We start from the raw sequence: 20,032 nt of genomic DNA on the forward strand, positions 1-20,032 counted from the left end.
GCATGTGTAAAGGTTTTAAAAATCCTCTTGTTCCATGAAGAAATGCAAATTACTCCAGCTTCTTGCTTGCCTTTTCTAACTTCCCTTATTTTATGGCATTAATTAAGAGTGAAAAAGATATTACTTGTCTCTGTGGTGCTTGGCAGTTATGGTAATGAAGTATTCAGCCGGTTAGACGGTAGCATGAAAACCAGATTAAAGCTCTGAGTTCATCGACCAAGGAGGCCTGTGGGGGCTTCTCTCGGGCACCAGTACCTCAGACGCAGAGTGACGAAGCTGACGGGTGGCTTTGCTTTCTTTCTCTTTGGCCGGGGGTCAGGTTGTGTTTTCTTCTAATGAGGATTTGGAAGTCGGGGACCAACAGACCAGCCTGATTTCTACAACAGAAGACATGATCCAGGAGGAAGAAGTCGTCGTGGAGGATAACAGCAGTGAACAACAGTTTGGCGTTTTTAAGGATTTTGACTTTTTAGATGTTGAATTGGAAGATGCAGAGGTAAGGATGTGGGCTCTCCATTATCATATTTATAGTTTGCAGTTGCAAGTGTATAAGAATTAAGGATTTGACCGTAGGACCATTACTTGTTAAGGTCAGTGTAAGGTGAAGAAGGTAAAAGTTTGGTTAACTGGGTGATGGGGATTAAGAAGGGCACTTCTGATGAGCACTGGGTGTTGTATGGAAGTGATGAACCACTAAGTTCTATCCCTGAAACTAATACTACACTATATGTTAACTAATTGGAATTTAAATAAAAACTTGAAACTGTATACACATATACAGACATACATAAAATTTTTTTTAAAAAAGGAGGTAAAAATCTAAATTGGGAACAAATGTGACTAGTACAATTAGTCAGTAGCAGAAGTAGTCTGAAACAAAAGAGGAAAGAGGAAATCTAATTTTTAATTTTTTCCCCAGAAAATAAAAAGTGAAAAATGGGTTTCTTCCAAAGTAGGTCTTTAATTTAGGGTGTGCTTAGACTTAAATGTTTTGCATGAGCTAAACAATTTAATACGCAGCAAAATGGTAAAAAAAAATATATTAAGATTTATTAAACACCATTTTAAAGTATAAGTACAAACGCTTACACTAAATTAAGTTAAATGAACTTACATGATTACGAAGGCTTCGGCTCTCCAGAACTCTCTCCTGTGGCAAGCGACCGATACTCTACCTGTGATGTCCTCACCATTTTCTTCTTCATGACATAGCCAACTCCCTCAAATGACTCATCTCATTTAGCACCAGAGGGCTTTCTCCTCTAAATTGATTCAGTCCAGATTAAGTTGATAGTTGTGTGTCAGTTCAGATGATTTCGAGATGGAAAATCTAACTCAAAAGGTGGACTTACTAGCTTACAGACCTGAGATAGGCCAGAGGTAGAGCTTACTTAGATATGGCTCAGTGAGGTCTCTGATTATTTCTCTGCAAGTCTCTGCCAGATGGTTATGTCCACATGCAGCAGTGTTCAGAGCAAGTGAGGGTCACTTCAGAGATGCTCTTGTGCTGAAGAAGTGAAGAAGTTGCTCTCCTAAATGTTTTTAGCACACTTCCCATCATATTATTGGGCCAAACAGGGACATTTGCCAATTTCTGAAACAATCATTGTGGCAAAGAGAACAGGATCGTCCCGATTGTGTTAGGCTATTTAGGGACCTATTCCTGTAGCTCAGTCCCCTAAACTTGGAACTCCTAAACCTGAAACGTTTATGTCACATGGGTTTGAAAAATGTGCATTCTAAAATTTTTATAAATATCTGTATTTGAGAAGCCCAAAATGCCTTGTCATCTAGTACCCATACCATGTCAGTTGAGATACCTTTCTTCAAAGAATTTAAAGTCACTCGGGGCGCCTGGGTGGCTCAGTCGTTAAGCGTCTGCCTTCGGCTCAGGTCATGATCCCAGGGTTCTGGGATCGAGCCCCGTATCGGGCTTCCTGCTCAGCGGGGAGCCTGCTTCTCCCTCTCCTACTCCCCCTGCTTGTGTTCCCTCTCTCACTATCTCTTTCTCTGTCAAATAAATAAATAAAATCTAAAAAAAAAAAAAAAAGTTCTTTAAAAAAAAAAATTTAAAGTCACTCATATATAATTGTATGCCTTCATTAACCCTCATGAAGGGATGTTTCCTTTGGCTCTAATAGGTGAGGGGGAATGAAACGTAATGGCCTGAGCCATGTCACAGTGGTAGCTGCTGAGAGACCAGTTTAGGGAGGTCCTCCTCTGTGCTTCAGCCTCCCCTGCACATGGGAGGATATGCACATGGTGGCTTAGGGTCGAACCAAATGCCTTTGCACTAGCTTGGGAGCTATACCGGATTCTGTGGAATGGCTCACCATTGACATGTTCCCAATGAACACGGGAGCCCCAAAACAAGTATTATTCAGCACCTCGTAGGGCAGTGGCTTTTAAAGTGGTTTTTTTTTTTAACCATAATGCATAGTTAATACATTTTTATATCATGTCCAAGAATTTAAATACACATACATTTAAAATTAAAGTTTCAGGTGACTGGGTGGCTCAGTCGGTGAAGCCTCCAACTCTTGGTTTTAGCACAGGTCATGATCTCATGGGTCCTGGGATGGAGCCCCACGTGGGGCTCCATGTTCAGCAGGGAGTCTGCTTGCAGATTATCTTCCTCTGCCCATCCTCCTGCTCAAGCATTCTCTCTCTCTCTCTTTCTTTGTCTCTCTCTCTCTCTCTCTAAAATAAATGACTGGCTCAGTCAGTGGAGTATGTGACTCTTGACCTTGGGGACATGAGTTTGGGCCCCACATTGGGCATAGAGATTACTTAAAAAAAAAAAAATGCAGCCTTACTCTATCTAATATGCATACTGATGTTTCCTATTCTCTTTCATTTTTTTTTTCCAAAATGGCAGGTCATCACCCTCTAAAATTGATTTCACATCCCCAATTTGAAAAACATGTTGTAGGAAGTAGGACTGGCTTGAATAATCAGGCAAGAAAGTGTGATGGATTCAAGAGGCCTGCTGCCCTACCTCAAGGGCATGAGCAGCTTCCAAATTCTTTTGTAGTTATTGACTTTTTTTCATTTGAGAGTTTAAAATTTCTAAAGGCAGACAGGCTCTTGACATGTTTGTAATGGTAAGGTTATTTATTTTGTTTGTTTGTTTGTTTTAAGAACTCTATAAATGCTTCCAAGTTCATCCCATACCCTAAAACGTCAATAGTAATAAATATGGCTCTTTTTTTTTTTGAGAGGGAGAGTGGGGGGAAAAGGAGAGAGAGAGAGAGAGAGAATCCCAAGCAGGCTCCATGCCCAGCACAGAGCCCAGTGCAGGACTTGATCTTATGATCCTGAGTCCATGGCCTGAGCTGAAGTCAAGAGTCTGGTCCTTAACCAACAGAGTCACCCAGGCGCCCCAGTAAATATGGCTTTTGAATAGAACCTTAGTCAAATTAAAGATGTTTAATGTAGTTTTTTCTTTAATTGAAGTCAGTGATTTGGGGAAAGTGGTGTTAATTTATGCCTCATAATTAGGCAAATCTTTAAAACCTAAATATAGTCTTGCTTAAAACATGGTAATAGGAAACACTTTGCTACAAAACAAATGGAACTCTTAATTAAACTTCTAAAATACCCCCAACCTTGAAAGCTCCCCGTGTATATTCATTCATTCACCAAATAAAGACTGAGGGCTGTTGTCGTGTGTTGCCCTTACTCTGTGCTATGCTACATAACAATATTTGAAATACCTTGTAGGAAGATAGCTTTTCAAACTTTGACCTGCAGGGCCTCTAACAGCCTGAGAAATGGGGAGAAATCCAAGGGCCAAGTGGGCAGAGCTCCTGGCTACCTTTTTTCAACCAGAGCAGCCTGGATTTTGTTCATCAGTTTTGCACAGTTGACTTCCATTTTGAATCTCATTTGAAATAAGTATTCCTGGGGTGCCTGGGGGGCTCAGTCGTGAAGCATCTGCCTTCAGCTCAGGTCATGGTCGCGGGGTTCTGGGATCGAGCCCCGCATCGGGCTCCCTACTCAGCGGGAAGCCTGCTTCTCCCTCTCCCTCTGTCACTCCCCCTGCTTGTGCTCTCTCTCTCAAATAAATAAAATCTTAAAAAAAAAAAAAAGGAAAGAAAGAAGTATTCCTTTTCTTTATTAAACAAAAGGATTTGAAAACCTCTATTTTGGACAGTCCCTCTTGAGTAAAAAGGAACACAAATAAATCCTGTTTTGCTGGCCAACTCATTGTAATTTGTCATATCAGGGCTTAAGAGAGAATATAAGAATTACATCCTTGCAAAAGGAGGATCAGTTTAGAGTAACAGAAACATAACTTATATAAATCCATAAAAGGCATGAAATTGAAATCTGTCTTATTTCCTCTTGACCTTCTGAAGTTGTAAAAGGTTATGTTTTGATCTTGATTTTAAACTATTTTATAGCAAGAAATGGGTTTAGCCAGAACCATCCTGCAGACTAAAATAATTGTGACCCTGTATGTTGTCAACTGAATGTGGGTATTTTAAGTCAGTTTTGCATTGTATCAAGTATTAAATCCATGTAAATTTTGAAGATTTTCTTAAAGTTTGTGTTGCCAAAGTGTATCATAGAAATGTTGTTTTAAGTGTCTGTCTCTGACTTCTTCATAATATATCTTGCATAAAAAAGTAATTTGAATCACATGTTGGCTTCCTACTCCGAGCTTAATCCAGAGCTTGAATCAGTCTTTGGGTTTGAGAAATCACAAAGAGTTTTCCCCCCAAGGTGTAGTGTATATTTAAATGTTTGTCTTCGTTCTTTCTAATTCTGTGTGTTTTCCTTTTTGCTAACCAGGAACTGCAGGTAAGTTGCAGCCTGGTGTTGTGGACTGTTTATGTGTTGTCATTTGTGATGTATTTGTCTTCTTCGTGGTCTCCTTTGTGTTTGTGTGTTAGAATAGAAATGGCCTAGCTTGTAGGTTTAGTTGGTCCCCAGTCATGCAAGATAGAAAGTCAAGAAAATTATTTAGTTAAAACAGGCTCAGCCAAATCTTTGACCTCTTTAAGTATAAATATTTAATGATGTTTTAAAAGTTTTGAGAAATTGAAGGGCTGATTGAAACTCTGCTTATGAGGATGCATTAAGTATTTCTCATCTTGGTTCATGTTTTCCTGGTGTATTATGTTGACTATATTCACATGTGTCTGGGGTCTTAGAAGTCATGTCTGACTTTTCCAGGGTGAAAGTATGGACAACTTCAACTGGGGAGTCCGCAGGCGCTCACTGGATAGCATCGACAAGGGGGACACTCCGTCCCTCCAGGAGTACCAATGCTCCAGCAGCACGCCCAGCCTGAACCTGACCAACCAGGAGGATACAGATGAGTCGTCAGAAGAGGAGGCAGCGCTCACAGCAAGCCAGATACTCTCACGCACGCAGATGGTAAACAGTCACCTTCCAGAGCGAAGTTGGTCTTGCCTTCCTCTTAACTTCCGATTTAGTGATTACTCTTGCTTGATTTTCCTGATTTTCATTTCACTTTGGGTAAAATGCACGTGCTGAAATGAAAATACCAAATTGCCTTGCTAGGGGAGTGTTCTGTTCCTGACAGAACGAAGCATCTACGTTGATGCTGCACACCCCTTAGCAGCTGAGGCCGTTCCCTCCTCTCCTGGCGATGGCGAGTCTGCCTCTAAAACTAATAGTACACTGTATGTTAATTAAAAACATAAATTAAAAAAATAAGATCTAGGACAAAAAATACGAATTTCAGTTCCAGGTGAACGTGGTCACATGGAGCTCCTCCGCGTTGGTAGTTGTTCGGTGACATTTACCCTGCATGAACGGGTAGCTGCTCGTATCAACGGCACCGATTCCGTCGTAGACAGAAGGGAGGGCAGAGGTCATTTTACAAAGTCAAAGAAGCTCTTTCTAACGAAGCTCCCAAAATATCTGATGATCTAGAATCTGTTCCTTGTGGCCTTTGTGACCATCACTGATTTGTGAATGAATTCCTTACTTTACTGTTTCTCCTTTTAGTTGAACAGCGACGGTGCTGCGGATGAAACGATACCAGACCATCCCGATTTACTTCTTCAGTCGCAAGATTCCACGGGCAGCGTCTCCACCGAAGAAGTGCTTCAAATCCGAGATGAGACCCCAAGCTTGGAGGCTTCTCTAGATACCGCTAACAGCCAGCTGCCTGAGGTGGGGCGAAAGGCGGGCTGGTGCATGGCCAATCTGGGCTCTCTCTAGCACTCTGTTACATCCCGTGCTTTTCTTTCAAAAGCGTTTTCACCTGATACACTAATGATTTGATTTGTTGACAGTATTTCTAACCTGTCAGGTTGCTTTAAATGAAATAGTCAAGTCTGATAATTAAAAAAAAGTTGCTGGATTAAGGAAATGACCTACAGGTTAAAAATAATCGTGAGTGTTCTGAATGAGCATTTGGTGTTGCAGAGTGATTTAGGTCAATGTACAGACGCTTCTCTGGGGATGGTGAGCATCTTCTTTGGCACTGTATCTTCTTTGAAGGACCGCTTTTGTTTTTTCTTCTCTTTCTGCTTTGTGTTTGGGTTCATGTGATTGGTGCTATGATTGGGATTAAAACCTCAGGCCAGCTGTGTTAGTGGTTGGTTAAATGAAACCTTTTAAAAAGACTTTGGAACTACTAGTATTATGACTTTTGGAAAGGCCTGTGAGAAGTAAGCCAGATTCCAAGCTAATGACTGACCCCAAAAATAAGTAAGTATTAGTTTTCTTAGTGTTTTTTTTCCTTAAGATTACTATAGATACTCTTTTTTTCTTTTTTTTTTAAGCTACAATTGCTACAGTTCTGTCATATGTGCTTTAATGCTTTGGTAAGTATTAGGAAAATATTTTTTTCACAGTTAACCAAATTAATGTTGCTAGATCTCATTATTTTAGTTAGTTGAATTCTCGTGTTCTTATTAGGCTGATAGTGTATTTTACATTTTTAACAGTAACCACAGTTTGAGATGAAGGCATTTTGGCATTTTTTAAAAATATATGGCTAGTATGGCTTAAGTTTAGATAATTCAACAAATATTGAGATTTTCCTATATGCCAGGCACTGAGTTAGGTGCTTGAAAGATGAATTAAGGTATGGTGACCCCTACTCTCAGGGAGTGCATTGTCTATTAAGGAAGACAGAGAAGGTTGGGGGAAAAAAAAAAAAGGCATTACATTTCCATGTAAGAAACTTAACAGCCATGTCTGGGCTTTTGTGAAACCTCAGGAGAGACTGATGAGCTGTACATTGGGGTGATGGTGGTAAAGGACAGGCCTCATGGCAACTGGGACATTGCAGGCAGAGGGACAGCATGTGGAAAGACATGGCAGCATGATATAACATGGCTATTCAGGTAACAGCAGGAAATTGAGTATTTCTAGAGAATGAAATAGGAGGAGAAAAAGGAGAGATGGTTAGGGTCTAAGATGAGACGGGGTCCTCCATGCCATACTGAAGACTTAGACTGACCTCAGGATGATCAAAAGCCATGAATTTTCATTGTTTCAAGAGATACCTGTTGTCTGACAAGCACCGTGCCAGATACCTAGATGAGCATACAGGGCATGCAAGTATTCAGTGATTTAACCCATATTTATGGAGCCCCTACTGCTTTGCTGGTCGCTATTCTGGGCACTGGGCATATGGCGCCATGTGGAACAAAGGCTCCCGGTTTTATGGAGCTTAATTGTAGTAAAAGGAATGATAAACAGGTAAGACAAAGAAAATAGAAATAATATATCAGAAGGTGATCATCCTCGTAGTCATACTAAGAAAAACTAACAGTAATGTGGAATTGTGAGAAAGAAAGGGTGGCATTTGAGGTGAAACCTAAGTGACAAAGAGGTGTGGAGGGAGGGTATCCCAGGCTGGGGGGGCAGCAGCTACAAAGGCCCTGGTGTAGCCGAAGAGCAGGCCACCAATGAGGCTGAAGCACGGTGAGCAGGAGGGGCTGCGTAGAGGAGTTGGTGGGGGGGACCTAGAGCCACATAGCAGGTAAGCATTGGAGGATTTTAGGCAGAAGAGGGATACGATCTGATTTTGTTTTTTAAAATCTCTCTTTTTGTGTGTGGAAAAAGGAAAGGAAGTTGTAGTACCCGTCATGTGGAGTTTGCGGTCTAGGCGCCTGTCATCAGGGGAAGGCACAGTCTGGTTTGTGTTTTAGTGAAGTCTTTCTGTCGGAGGTGTGGAGGGTGGGCAGGAGGAGACTGAGATGGGGAGATAAACCAGAAGAAAATTAGCAAGAGATAATGGGGCCTGAAGGAAGAGTGCACAAAATGAGAAATGTTTCCAGGAGAGAACTGACCAATTTAGAGATGCACTGTAAGTAGACTGTATTCCTTTCAGTTGTGGGGAGGCTTTTTATGTGAGTGTTAATTCCTAGTTAATAATCTATCAACTGTGTCTGGTTTGGATCATAGCATGTAAAAAGGTCTTACTAGAAACAATGGAAAACAGACTGATACTAGAAATACCTTCTTAACAAAAGCAGTAAGGTTAATGGTTTTGTGTTGTCATTTTGTTTACTTGACAAATGGGAAGTCTTTTATTTTTGGTTATTAAAATAGCTATAATCACAGTAAACTTCTGATAGAAATCACTCATTTATTGGAAATAAATTGGAAATTCACATGTATTTCCATATATATGGGGAACTGTGTTATTTCAGATGGGACAGCCATTCATCCAACAGGACTGTATTTGATGGCTTGTTTCCAAGGCACTATAAAGTTCCTGATGATCTATTTCTTTTCCTAAAGGAAAAACACTTCACTTTACTGGGTTTATTTCCTGTTCCAGTCGTGGGTTTCATTTTCGCTATAAGCTTTGTGACACAGGTGAATGAGGATGAAGGAGATATTCGTAAACCATAGTATTTCATTTAGAAACAGTTCTGTTGACTTTAAAATTATCACCAAAAGAATGGCTGTCCTCAGGAGAATATTAGGTATTTTAGCCTAACTTGTTTTTCCCTAGTATGCCAGATGGGACAAATGACCTCAAATTGTCCTTTTTTAAAAAGCATGAAAACACCAAGATAATGAAATAAAACCATAATTCTGTTTTTTAAAGCAACTTCTTAAGAAGAGGAATTAATTTTAATGGGTGAAATACTTTGAATTAAAGGGAGAATCCATTCCTAGAATTGTCTGAGAGTTTTTTTCCCCTTAAATTATGTTAATATCAGGAAGATAAAACAGAAGAGGCCAACGCATTTCATGTCATGACAGAAACTTCAGAGCCATTTGCTCCTTTCTTCTCTGTAATATATATAAATTACACTCTGAGCTGTTAAGGGATTAAGTTCTTCACTTGCTTTTATTAGAGAAAACTTCACAGAGGAATTTCTTCTAGTATTTAGAATAGTTTAGATACCAATTCATGGATGGCAGAAATTATTTCTAATAGGACATGAATCTTTGAATGTAATGGGGGGACGGGCTATGTGTACATACAGGCATCATAAGATAAAGTTCAAGAAAATTTGATTCTCATAATGTGCACATAACAGTGGAATCCATTCCATTAGCCCAAAAGCACTCTCTTCATGAAATCTAGGTGTTCCTAGAAAATTTCGGCATATAGTATATGTTAATAACTACAGATAAAACATCTATTTTCTAATTATTATTCAGTAAGAAATGTCAACCAAATACAAGTATAAACTAATGAAAAGTGAGGACATTTAGAAATTTGGTGGGTTATTTCAACATGGTATATTCAAATCGATGTAGAGGGAAAGATTAATGCTAATAGAATCTCTAGGTGTAGAAATATCTCTAACACTATCACATAAACTATCTCTCCAAATAACTAATGCTTACCACTTTAAATGGCCAAATCTCTTTTTAAAAAGTTTCCGATGCAAACAGAGTGTATTGAATATAAGTTTTTGGAATTATTAAGGAATGATTGTCCTATATTATTTAAAAAGTACTGTTCCGTGCAGAGTCAGAATTTGCTCCCTTCCCTGCTTCACTAACTCCAGGCCAGTGTTCCCGTAATAGCCTTCATGTTCTCCTGCCACGTTTCTGTGCCATTCCTGTCTTCTAAGTCCTCTTCCCTGATAATGCTGTCTTGGTCCGCTTGGGCTGCTAGTACAAAACACCAGAAACTGGGTAGCTTATCAACAATAGAGATTTACTTCTCACAGTTCTAGAGGCCAAGGAGTCCAGGATCAAGTTGCCAGCTGATTTCATTGTGTGGGGAAGGCCTCTTCCTGGTAGCCCTTCTTGCTGTGTCCTCGCATGGGAGAAAAAAGAACTAGCTGGCTCTCTGGCCTCTTCTTGTAAGGGCACTCATCCCATTCCTGAGAACCTAATCACCGTCCAAAGGCCCTATATTCTGGTATACCACATTGGGGGTTAGGGTTTCAACATAGGCATTTTGAGGGGATAAAAGCATTCAGTCCGTGACACCATCACTAACCCATCTTTGTCAAAACTCATCATATGTTGTTTCCTCCAAAGAGACTAGTCTCCATGCTTCAACTAGCTGTGATTTTTCCCTTTTTTGAGTACCAGTAGTCCTTTGTATATTACTCATAATATTTACCTTACACTTAATGTACTCTAGATGATTATTATTTGCATATTAGACTAACCCCATTATTAGGTTGTAAACTAATTGTAGATAGTTATTGATTTATCCCAGAGCACCCAGCCCAGAATCTGGTCAAAATCCTTCACTCATTTTATGTTATAGATGAATTTTACAAATGTATAAACTGAGGCCCAGACTGGTCTAAGGTCAAGGGCTGTTTCACTTCCTTTTCATGTTTTGGAAGAAAAATCCCACTTTGACCCAAGAAGAAAAGAAGCTACCACACAACTAAGTAGTAACTTAGGACTAAGCACCTTTGAAAAGAGCTGATCTTTACTCCTCTAAAACTGAGCCATTAGTGCTTATTTTCAAACCAATTAAATATACATGTCCATTAAAATTAGTGTTGACGGAATAGGAGAAGACATTTGCAAATGACAAATCTGATAAAGGGTTAATATCCAAAATCTATAAAGAACTTACCAAACTTAACACCCAAAAAATAAATAATCCAGTTAAGAAATGGGCAGAAGACACGAACAGGTATTTTTCCAAAAAAGATATAAAGATGGCCAACAGACCCATGAAAAAGATGCTCAACATCACTCATTATCAGGGAAATACAAATCAAAACCACAATGAGATACCACCTCACCTGTCAGAATGGCTAAAATTAACTCAGTAAACAACAGATGTTGGTGAGGCTGCAGAGAAAGGGGAACCCTCTTACACTGTTGGTGGGAATGCAAGCTGGTGCAGCCACTCTGGAAAACAGTATGAGGGTTCCTCAAAGAGTTAAAAATAGAACTACCCCATGACCCAGCAATTAATTACACTACTAGGTATTTACCCAAAGGATACAAAAATACAGATTCATAGGGGTACCTGCACCCCGATGTCTATAGCAGCATTATCAACAATAGCCAAACTATGGAGAGAGCCAAAATACCCATTGAGTGATGAATGGATAAAGAAGATGTGGTATATATACAATGGAATATTAATCAGCCATCTAAAAGAATGAAATCTTGCCATTTGCAATGATGTGGATGGAGCTAGAATGTGTAATGCTAAGCAAAATTAAGTCAGAGAAAGACAAATACCATGTTTCACTCATATGTGGAATTTAAGAAACAAAACAGAGGAACATAGGGGAAGGGGGGAAAGAAGGAAGCAAACCATAAGAGACTCGGCTACAGAGAATAAACTGAGGGTTGATAGAGGGAGGTGGGTGGGGGGATGAGCTAAATGGGTGCTGGGCATTAAGGAGGGCACTTGTTATGATGAGCACTGGGTGTTGTATGTAAGTGATGAGATCACTGAATTCTCTGAAGCCAATTTTACTATATATGTTAACTAACTAGAATTTAAACAAAAACTTGAAATAAAATTTTTTTTAATTTCTAATATTTTTAAACTTGATAAAAAATGTGATTGATTTACAGGATACAAGTTCAGTATTAAAGGAGGAACAGGCTATTACAAACTTTGTTGAAGATGAAGGTTCATACATAATTCAAGAACAGCAGGATTCTCTTGTGTGTCGGGGGATTCTGGACTTAGAAGACACTGACATGCCAGAGCCCTTAGCTCCCGAAAGCTACCCTGAGTCAATCTGTGAAGAAGATGTTACCTTAGCTTTGAAAGAACTAGATGAACGATGTGAAGAAGAAGAAGCTGATTTCTCTGGACTGTCTAGGTGAGAATATGGTATCACAAACACTAGAATGAGGTGATATTTTCCATCTGAGCCCCTCCCAAATATGACGCTCTATTCCAGTTTACTTATTTTTGTTTCTGTGTTTTAGCCTATAATCATACCGCCTTCATTTAAAAAAAAATGACTGTGATGGGTTTATTTTCTATTATTGACCTTCAGTTTGTTTAAAGAAGAAACAAAGCATAGTGAGCAACATTCTACACCAAATACCTATTTTGGTGAAATACCAAATGGCCAGTTGTTAAAATCAATATTAGGCCATGGCCAGAGCCAAGTATTAAAATCATGGGATGAACTTATGTGATACTAAAATAAATGTGAAATCTATCCAAAAAATTATTTTATAGTTTCCTCATCAGTGGTCAGAATTGTAAAGTTTGACTTACAAAATGGGCAGAAGTGATCATTTCTTGGTACTGTCAGATGTTAGATTACTCCTTTTAAAATGTTTATGTTCCATACATTCAAAATATATTATTATTGCAAAGTATCAAGAATTCCCAGAGAGGGCATTTTATTCACTCATGGGTTAACAAAATTGAGTAATCAATTATTGCATATAGTTCTTAGAAGAAATCTTGGTGGCTGTTATGAAATGTGTAAACCAAACAGTTCTATAATGATTAGAATTATGATATAATATCTACTATTTTTCTTTTATTTAAGTTTTATAAATACTGCTCAAAATAATGTTCTTTATAAAGCTATCTAGCTTGACGCACTGTCCGTGTATCTATTTCCCCATTCAATAATTTCAAGCTCCTTGATAATTATTTTTAATCATCAAATATTTCAGAGTTTCACTCTTAAAATAAAAACCATTCATTTGTATTTCAAGTGCTAAGAGAGGTGTGTGGGTGTGAGGGTGTGTGTGTGTGTGTTTAAGTAAGCTCTACACCCAATATGGGGCTTGAACTCACGCCCTGAGATCAAGAGTTGCATTCTCCTCCAACTTGAGCCGGCCAGGCGCCCCATCAAGTGATAATAGAGTTTTAACATATACAACACAGAAGGAGATTTTCACTCTTCAGTATACCTAGAATATTTTCCTGTATTTGAAAGTGTACATTCAGACATTAACCATCTTGGTGACACACCTTGTTCATATTACCGATTTGGACGGCAGTAACCTCTGCAATCACTCATTCATTCATCATACACAAAGTCAGGGATGCCAGAAATGATGTGGAGGTAGATCTTCAACTATTGGGCTTTCTAAAAGGCTGAAGCCAAATTAGGGACTTTGGCCAAGTATTGAAGATTGAAATAGAGTAGTGCATCCCTACTAAATACGGAGGGATAGCCACCCAAGCTTAAAAGAAACACATTTTGTTAAAATCAGTCACCACAGTGACATTGTAAAAATATACTTTTTTGAGGTATAGCTTAGTTTTACTTCAGATGTCCGTTTTATTTTGATCTTCCCCCCATCTTTACTCAGATCCCTCCCTTCCATATGAATTGCTCCATAATTTCTGTAAAGCCATATAGAGCTACTTTGTCATGTGAAACATGCGAATTTAAGACCTTGAGTAACACATTGTTTTATGGAGTGTCTGACTCAAACCCCTCTTCAGCTTTAAGACCCAGAGTTACACATTTCTATATAGAATGGCCAACCCAAACGTATCTTCATCTCTTTCCATTGTTCCATTTTTGTTTGTATTATCTGACTTTGTTGGGATTATAAATTCCTCAAAAGAGATGGCCAGGTCTTATTTTTCTTTGAGTCCACAGTCTATTACTGACACACCTCGAGGCACATGGTATATACTCATGAAATAGCTGAGCTCCCAGTATGTGTCAAGGCTGATAACCTTGGGTTTGGACCCATAGTCCTGGGTTCAAATTCTGATTCTCTCATTTCCTACCCAATAACCTAGGCACAGTATTTTTCACTGAACTTTTTGTCTCCTCGTGGTAAAACTGAGGGAATATGAGTCTAACCTTCAGAGTTGCTGTGAAGATGGACTGAAACAGTCCATATAAAGCAGCTAAGCTAGCCCCTGACCCGAAAGCCAGAACACTTTACGTGTTATCATCATCAATTTGGACCTGTTCAATGAAAAAGCCTCCAAAATTGATCATTAAAAATGAAAGCATTCTAATCTGAGTTATTCACAGAAGTTGCTGAAATTATTGCACAGCATGGCATATTATGGGACTTGGCTTGTTTTAAGGTGGTTGCTTGAAAGTTAATTTCTAATTCCAAAGATGCTCAGTAGAAAGAACACAGATATCTGCTTATTTGTACTTTCTTACAAAGTTTAGGTTGTTGTACATTTTCTAAATCAATGCATAAATTTGAATAAAAATAATCTATGTTGGATGACTGTGACTATTTTAAGATAGTATTATGATTACTGTGATGTTTGTATTAACAGTCAAGATGAAGAAGAGCAAGATGGCTTCCCAGAAGTCCAGACATCCCCTCCTCCATCACCGTTTCTTTCTGCCATAATAGCTGCGTTTCAGCCGGTAGCGTGTGATGACGAGGAAGAAGCCTGGCGTTGCCATGTCAACCAGATGCTGTCTGACACCGATGGGTCCTGCGCAGTGTTCACTTTTCATGTGTTTTCCAGGCTGTTCCAGGTCTGGGAGGTTTAAAGTTTTCTGAATTTATATTAACAGTTACCTGATAAAGTTACAGTTTTGGTTTTGTTTTGTTTTGTTTTTAAAGATTTTATTTATTTCTTTGACAGAGAGAGACACAGCGAGAGAGGGAACACAAGCAGGGGGACTGGGAGAGAGAGAAGCAGGCTTCCCGCCGGGCAGGGAGCCCGATGTGGGGCTCGATCCCAGGACCCTGGGACCATGACCTGAGCCGAAGGCAGACGCTTAACGACTGAGCCACCCAGGCGCCCCGAGTTTTGCGTTTTTTTAAATCTAAAATCAGTATCTCAAATTCTATTTTCTTTCCCTTCTTTTTCAAATTCTATTTTCTATTTTTATTTTTCTTAGTGTCTCAGATTTTCATCTTCCCAATGATGTTCTTTAAAAAAATTTTTTCCCCGGGGCTCCTGGGTGGCATAGTCCATTGAGCGTCCCACTCTTGATTTTGGCTCAGGTTGTGATCTCAGGGCCGTGAGATCGAGCCCCACGGACTCCACGCTCAGAGCTGAGTCTGCTTCGGTTTCTCTCTCCCTCTGCCCCTCCTCTCCCCCATCTCTAAAATAAATAAATCTTTAAAAAAAATTTTTTTTCCCGAAGATAGTGATATTATTTAAATTTATATTGTGACGCCATTGTACTGCTGTTAATTTATAAACGACTAATACAGATATCTCCCTTCAGGCAACTAAAATAAAACTTGAAAGCAATATCTGATAAATTTTCTGCAGTAGGGTGGGCACCATCCGGGATGCCAAAAAAACATAGAAAGCATGGTCCCTGCCTTCAAAGGGTTTACAGTCACTATCCTAAAACAATTTATAATTAAGTACTAAATTAATTGGCTGTGTTTCCACACATCTCACAAATTTTAGCTAAGATTGCTTCCAACTGTAGAAATAGTAATATGAGCTAGGCATTGTGCTTAAATGCTTTACATTATTTAATTCCTAGAACAGACCTATGAAATGTAGATGTATTGGGCGCCTGGGTGGCTCAGTTGGTTAAGCAACTGCCTTCGGCTCAGGTCATGATCCTGGAGTCCCGGGATCGAGTCCCGCATCGGGCTCCCTGCTCAGCGGGGAGTCTGCTTCTCCCTCTGACCCTCCTCCCTCTCATGCTCTCTGTCTCTCATTCTCTCTCTCGCAAATAAATTAAAAAAATAAAAATTAAAAAAAAGAAATGTAGATGTATTTCTGGCGTTCTGTAGCCAGGGAAACTAAAGCACAGAGAAACACCAGGTCAGTCGTTATGCTCTGAACTACCTACCACTTTTCCTCTCAACCCAAGCAAATGCCGCCCATCTTGGAAGACCCAGCTAAGTACATATTCTCAGTGGGGCTTTTCCAGCCACTCCAACCTCCAGTCTCTCCCTCCGGGAAGTTGTTTAGCGCTCCTGAAGCAGAGCATTTATTTATTTTATTCTGTACTTTTGCACTGCTACTTGGTTTCCTATTTATGTATTTTTTTCTTTCCAATGATATTCTGTTTCCTGATGCTTGAGATTGTAGCTAATGCTTTTATTATTATTAAATTATAAGGATACCCGACGGTGCGGCACATACACATGTGGGTACACGTTAACTATCTGTATAATTATACCATTGATAATGTAGTCTAAGTCCCTGAGTGCTCATTATGGGTAAGGCACTCTCTACATCAGTGAGTATTCTTGAGTTTTGAGAAGATAGTACCCTTAATGCATGTTTATGACTTTAATTAAATCAGATGGCAGCCCATAGCCAAGCATACATAGTAAACTGCATTTACTGAAAGTTTCTTTCAGGTAGAACTTTAGAAGAGCTAATTCTTCAGACATGTAAGGACTTTATTTCCAACGGTGTGCAGCATGTATTCCTTCTATCTCTCCTAATGAAAAAAATCTCAGGAATGGGGAGATGAATGGCATGAATCATCAGTTTCTTTTTTCAGTAGTACGATTTTGTAAATTTTTGATCATTTTGTGAAATTAACATATCCTAAGGAAGAGACTAAAAACATGGATTTACAGACCAGTTATTAGAATTCTGTATATCACTACAATAATAATTTTAAAATAAAAGTTTGCCCTAATTATAAATTATGCTCCTTAAAGATGAAAAAAGGCCTTATGAAACACTAAAATTTTTTAATGCTTTTCTCCGTAGACAATTCAAAGAAAGTTTGGAGATATAACTAATGAGGCAGTCAGCTTTCTTGGTGAGAGTCTGCAACGCATTGGTACCAAATTTAAAAGTTCACTGGAAGTGATGATGATGTGTTCAGAATGCCCAACAGTGTTTGTGGATGCTGAAACAGTAAGTTATTTATTTATTTATTTTTAAGATTTTATTTATTTATTTGACAGAGAGAGACACAGTGAGAGAGGGAACACAAGCAGGGGGACTGGGAGAGGGAGAAGCAGGCTTCCCGCCGAGCAGGGAGCCCGATGCAGGGCTCGATCCCAGGACTCTGGGATCATGACCTGAGCCAAAGGCAGACACTTAACGACTGAGCCACCCAGGCACCCCGAAACAGTAAGTTTTTATATGAAGGCTTATTATAAAGACTAAATTTGAATGGCACCAATCAGTAAATGGTCTTTTTTTTTTTTTTAAAGGCAATTCAGAATTTTGAAGTGTAAAGGTTTATATTTTCAATTTGACTATAAATATCTCGCAAAATATAATTCCAGTGTATTAGATGCAGTGACTTGTGACTGTTTCTGATTCTGAGCCCTCACTGTCCTCACCCTTCACAGAGTCCTAGATGGGGAAGCTAGAGAGTCCTACTCTAGACATGGGTACTTCTTTCCTGATTCTTGAATAAAAGTGGGTAGGAGAGGGCTAGACCTACCCCCATGAAGAACCCAGAGCTCAGTCTTCGTGTTTTGTTTCCAAACATGCTCATAGATTATGTATTAAGATATGTAGAGAGGGGCACTTGGGTACCTCAGTCATTTAAGCGTCCAACTTTTGATTTCAGCTCAGGTCATGATCTCAGGGGTGGTGAGATCGAGCCCCACATCAGGCTCAATGCTGGACATGGGAGCCTGCTTAAGATTCTCCCTCTCCCTCTCTCTTTAAAAAAAAAAATATATATATATATATTTAGAGCATTAAGATTTAAGAAGCTTCAAGGGTGTTATCTTTAAGGTATATACTGGTCTGGCATGCCATTTCTCACCTAAGGCAGTTCTTGAAAGCATTTGAAGGCATGCTTGTCCTTGCTGGCATCCCTGAAATCCCACTGTGTTTATACTATTTCAGCGAAAGGTCAGCCCTTCGTATAGGACAGAGTGCAGTAAAGGGACGCCGGCACTAAGTTGGGCCAAAAACCAACTAACAGAAATTCCACGACTCAAAAGTTGCCAGTCTCATGACTATGACCAGAAATGATAACCTGGGGGCGCCTGGGTGGCTCAGTCGTTGTCTGCCTTTAGCTTGGGTCGTGATCCCAGGGTCCTGGAATCCTGCTCAGCGGGGAGCCTGCTTCTCCCTCTACCCCTGCTCGTACTCTCTATCTCTCAAATAATAAAGTCTTAAAAAAAAAAGTGATAACCTGGATCAATGTTTCTGATTTGACAGCTGATGTCATGCGGTTTGCTGGAAACACTCAAGTTCAGTGTTTTGGAGTTGCAAGAACACCTGGATACATACAATGCCAAAAGAGAAGCAGCTGAGCAGGTCAGTCTCCTTTTGCCATATGAAAAAAGTAGCTTGCTTTTGACACTAGAAATGTTAACTTGGCAGCTGAATTCCAGCCGAGAGAGAAAAGCAGACCTCTTAGCACTTGCCTCGGGGTTTTACTGAGAAACATGGGCCCTCCCTCTGAATTCTCTGTCCAGTGAGTTCCTGTCTTTGGCTCTTAGAAATCAGCCCTCGAAGAGCCTAAGAACACAATGGAAAACTATAGCTTTATAGAAAGCTTCTTTGTGGAGACGACATAGCTTCTGTCCACAGTGCAAGTGGGGAAATAAAAGCATCAGCTCTCTGAGAATGCACTATGCTGTTGTGATCTAGAAAATGTGTAACCCATGCCAAAGCTGGGCTCTCTTTCCTGCGATGTGTATATGGGCAAGCAAAGGGAGAAAGAGATGTGTAGTAGATTATAGATCGTACTTTTGAAGAGATGTTTCTTCATCCCCCATCTGGCACTGCAAAACAATAATTAGTTCTGTTCCCGAGAGGGAAGGTTTTCAATTAGCAGGGGCAGAAAAACTGAAAACTGTTTTCTCCTTTTCACACAAACTATATAGAGTAGATATTTTTTTCCTAGAATAGATGGATCTTTCATTAATTAGTATTAAATACCTGTCGCATGTAATGCTCGCTTCCTCAGCACATCTACTAAAACTGGAATAATACAGAGATTAGCTTGGTCCCTGTGCAAGGATGACATGCAGATTCGTGAAGTGTTCCATATTTTCTTTGGAATGTTACTTAGCCATAAAAAAGAATGAAATCCTGCCATTTGCAATGACATGGATGGAACTAGAGGGTATTATGCTAAGTGAGATAAGTCAGTCAAAGAAAGACAATTATCATATGATCTCATTCCTATGTGGAATTTAAGAAACAAAACAAATGAACATAGGGGGGAAAAAGAGAGGCAAACCAAGAAACAGACTTTTTTTTTTTAATTTTATTTTATTATGTTATGTCACCATACAATACATCATTAGTTTTGATGTAGTGTTCCATGATTCATTGTTTTCGTATAACACCCAGCGCTCCAGTACGTGCCCTCCTTAATACCCATCACCGGGCTAACCCATCCTTCCACCCCCTCCCCTCTAACACCCTCAGTTTGTTTCTCAGAGTCCATAGTCTCTCATGGTTCGTCTCTCCCTCTGATTTCCCCCCCTTCATTTTTCCCTTCCTTCTCTTAATGTCCTCCATGCTATTCCTTATGTTCCACAAGTAAGTGAAACTATATGATAGTTGACTTTCTCTGCTTGACTTCTTTCACTTAGCATAATCTCCTCCAGTCCCATCCATGTTGATGTAAAAGTTGGGTATTCATCTTTTCTGATGGCTGAGTAATATTCCATTGTATATATGGATCATGTCTTCTCTATCCATTCATCTACTGAAGGGCATCTCGGCTCTTTCCACAGTTTGGCTATTGCGGACATTGCTGCTATGAACATTGCGGTGCATATGGCCCTTCTTTTCACCACATCTGTGTCTTTCGGGTAAATA

At 39.5% G+C, this 20,032-nt stretch overlaps 1 protein-coding gene and 1 non-coding gene across 5 annotated transcripts in view; both read left to right on the top strand.

Annotated features, from left to right (window-relative positions):
• Window positions 1–20,032, top strand: part of FRYL (FRY like transcription coactivator) — a 259,607-nt gene that overhangs the window by 226,129 nt on the left and 13,446 nt on the right. For all 4 annotated transcript variants that reach the window (XM_035005015.1, XM_035005016.1, XM_035005017.1 and 1 more), the window contains 7 exons: window positions 320–496; window positions 5,182–5,385; window positions 5,983–6,150; window positions 11,965–12,218; window positions 14,624–14,831; window positions 16,997–17,146; window positions 18,416–18,514. In XM_035005015.1, coding sequence (XP_034860906.1) covers window positions 320–496; window positions 5,182–5,385; window positions 5,983–6,150; window positions 11,965–12,218; window positions 14,624–14,831; window positions 16,997–17,146; window positions 18,416–18,514 — 1,260 coding nt within the window. The remainder of the gene's footprint in view (window positions 1–319; window positions 497–5,181; window positions 5,386–5,982; window positions 6,151–11,964; window positions 12,219–14,623; window positions 14,832–16,996; window positions 17,147–18,415; window positions 18,515–20,032) is intronic.
• Window positions 19,154–19,257, top strand: LOC118010927. Its single transcript, XR_004679349.1, has one exon. It is a non-coding gene; the product is annotated as a U6 spliceosomal RNA (small nuclear RNA).

This window comes from Mirounga leonina, unplaced genomic scaffold, assembly GCF_011800145.1.
Source record: "Mirounga leonina isolate KUSES-001 unplaced genomic scaffold, KU_Mleo_1.0 Mir_129, whole genome shotgun sequence".
NCBI lineage: Eukaryota > Metazoa > Chordata > Mammalia > Carnivora > Phocidae > Mirounga > Mirounga leonina.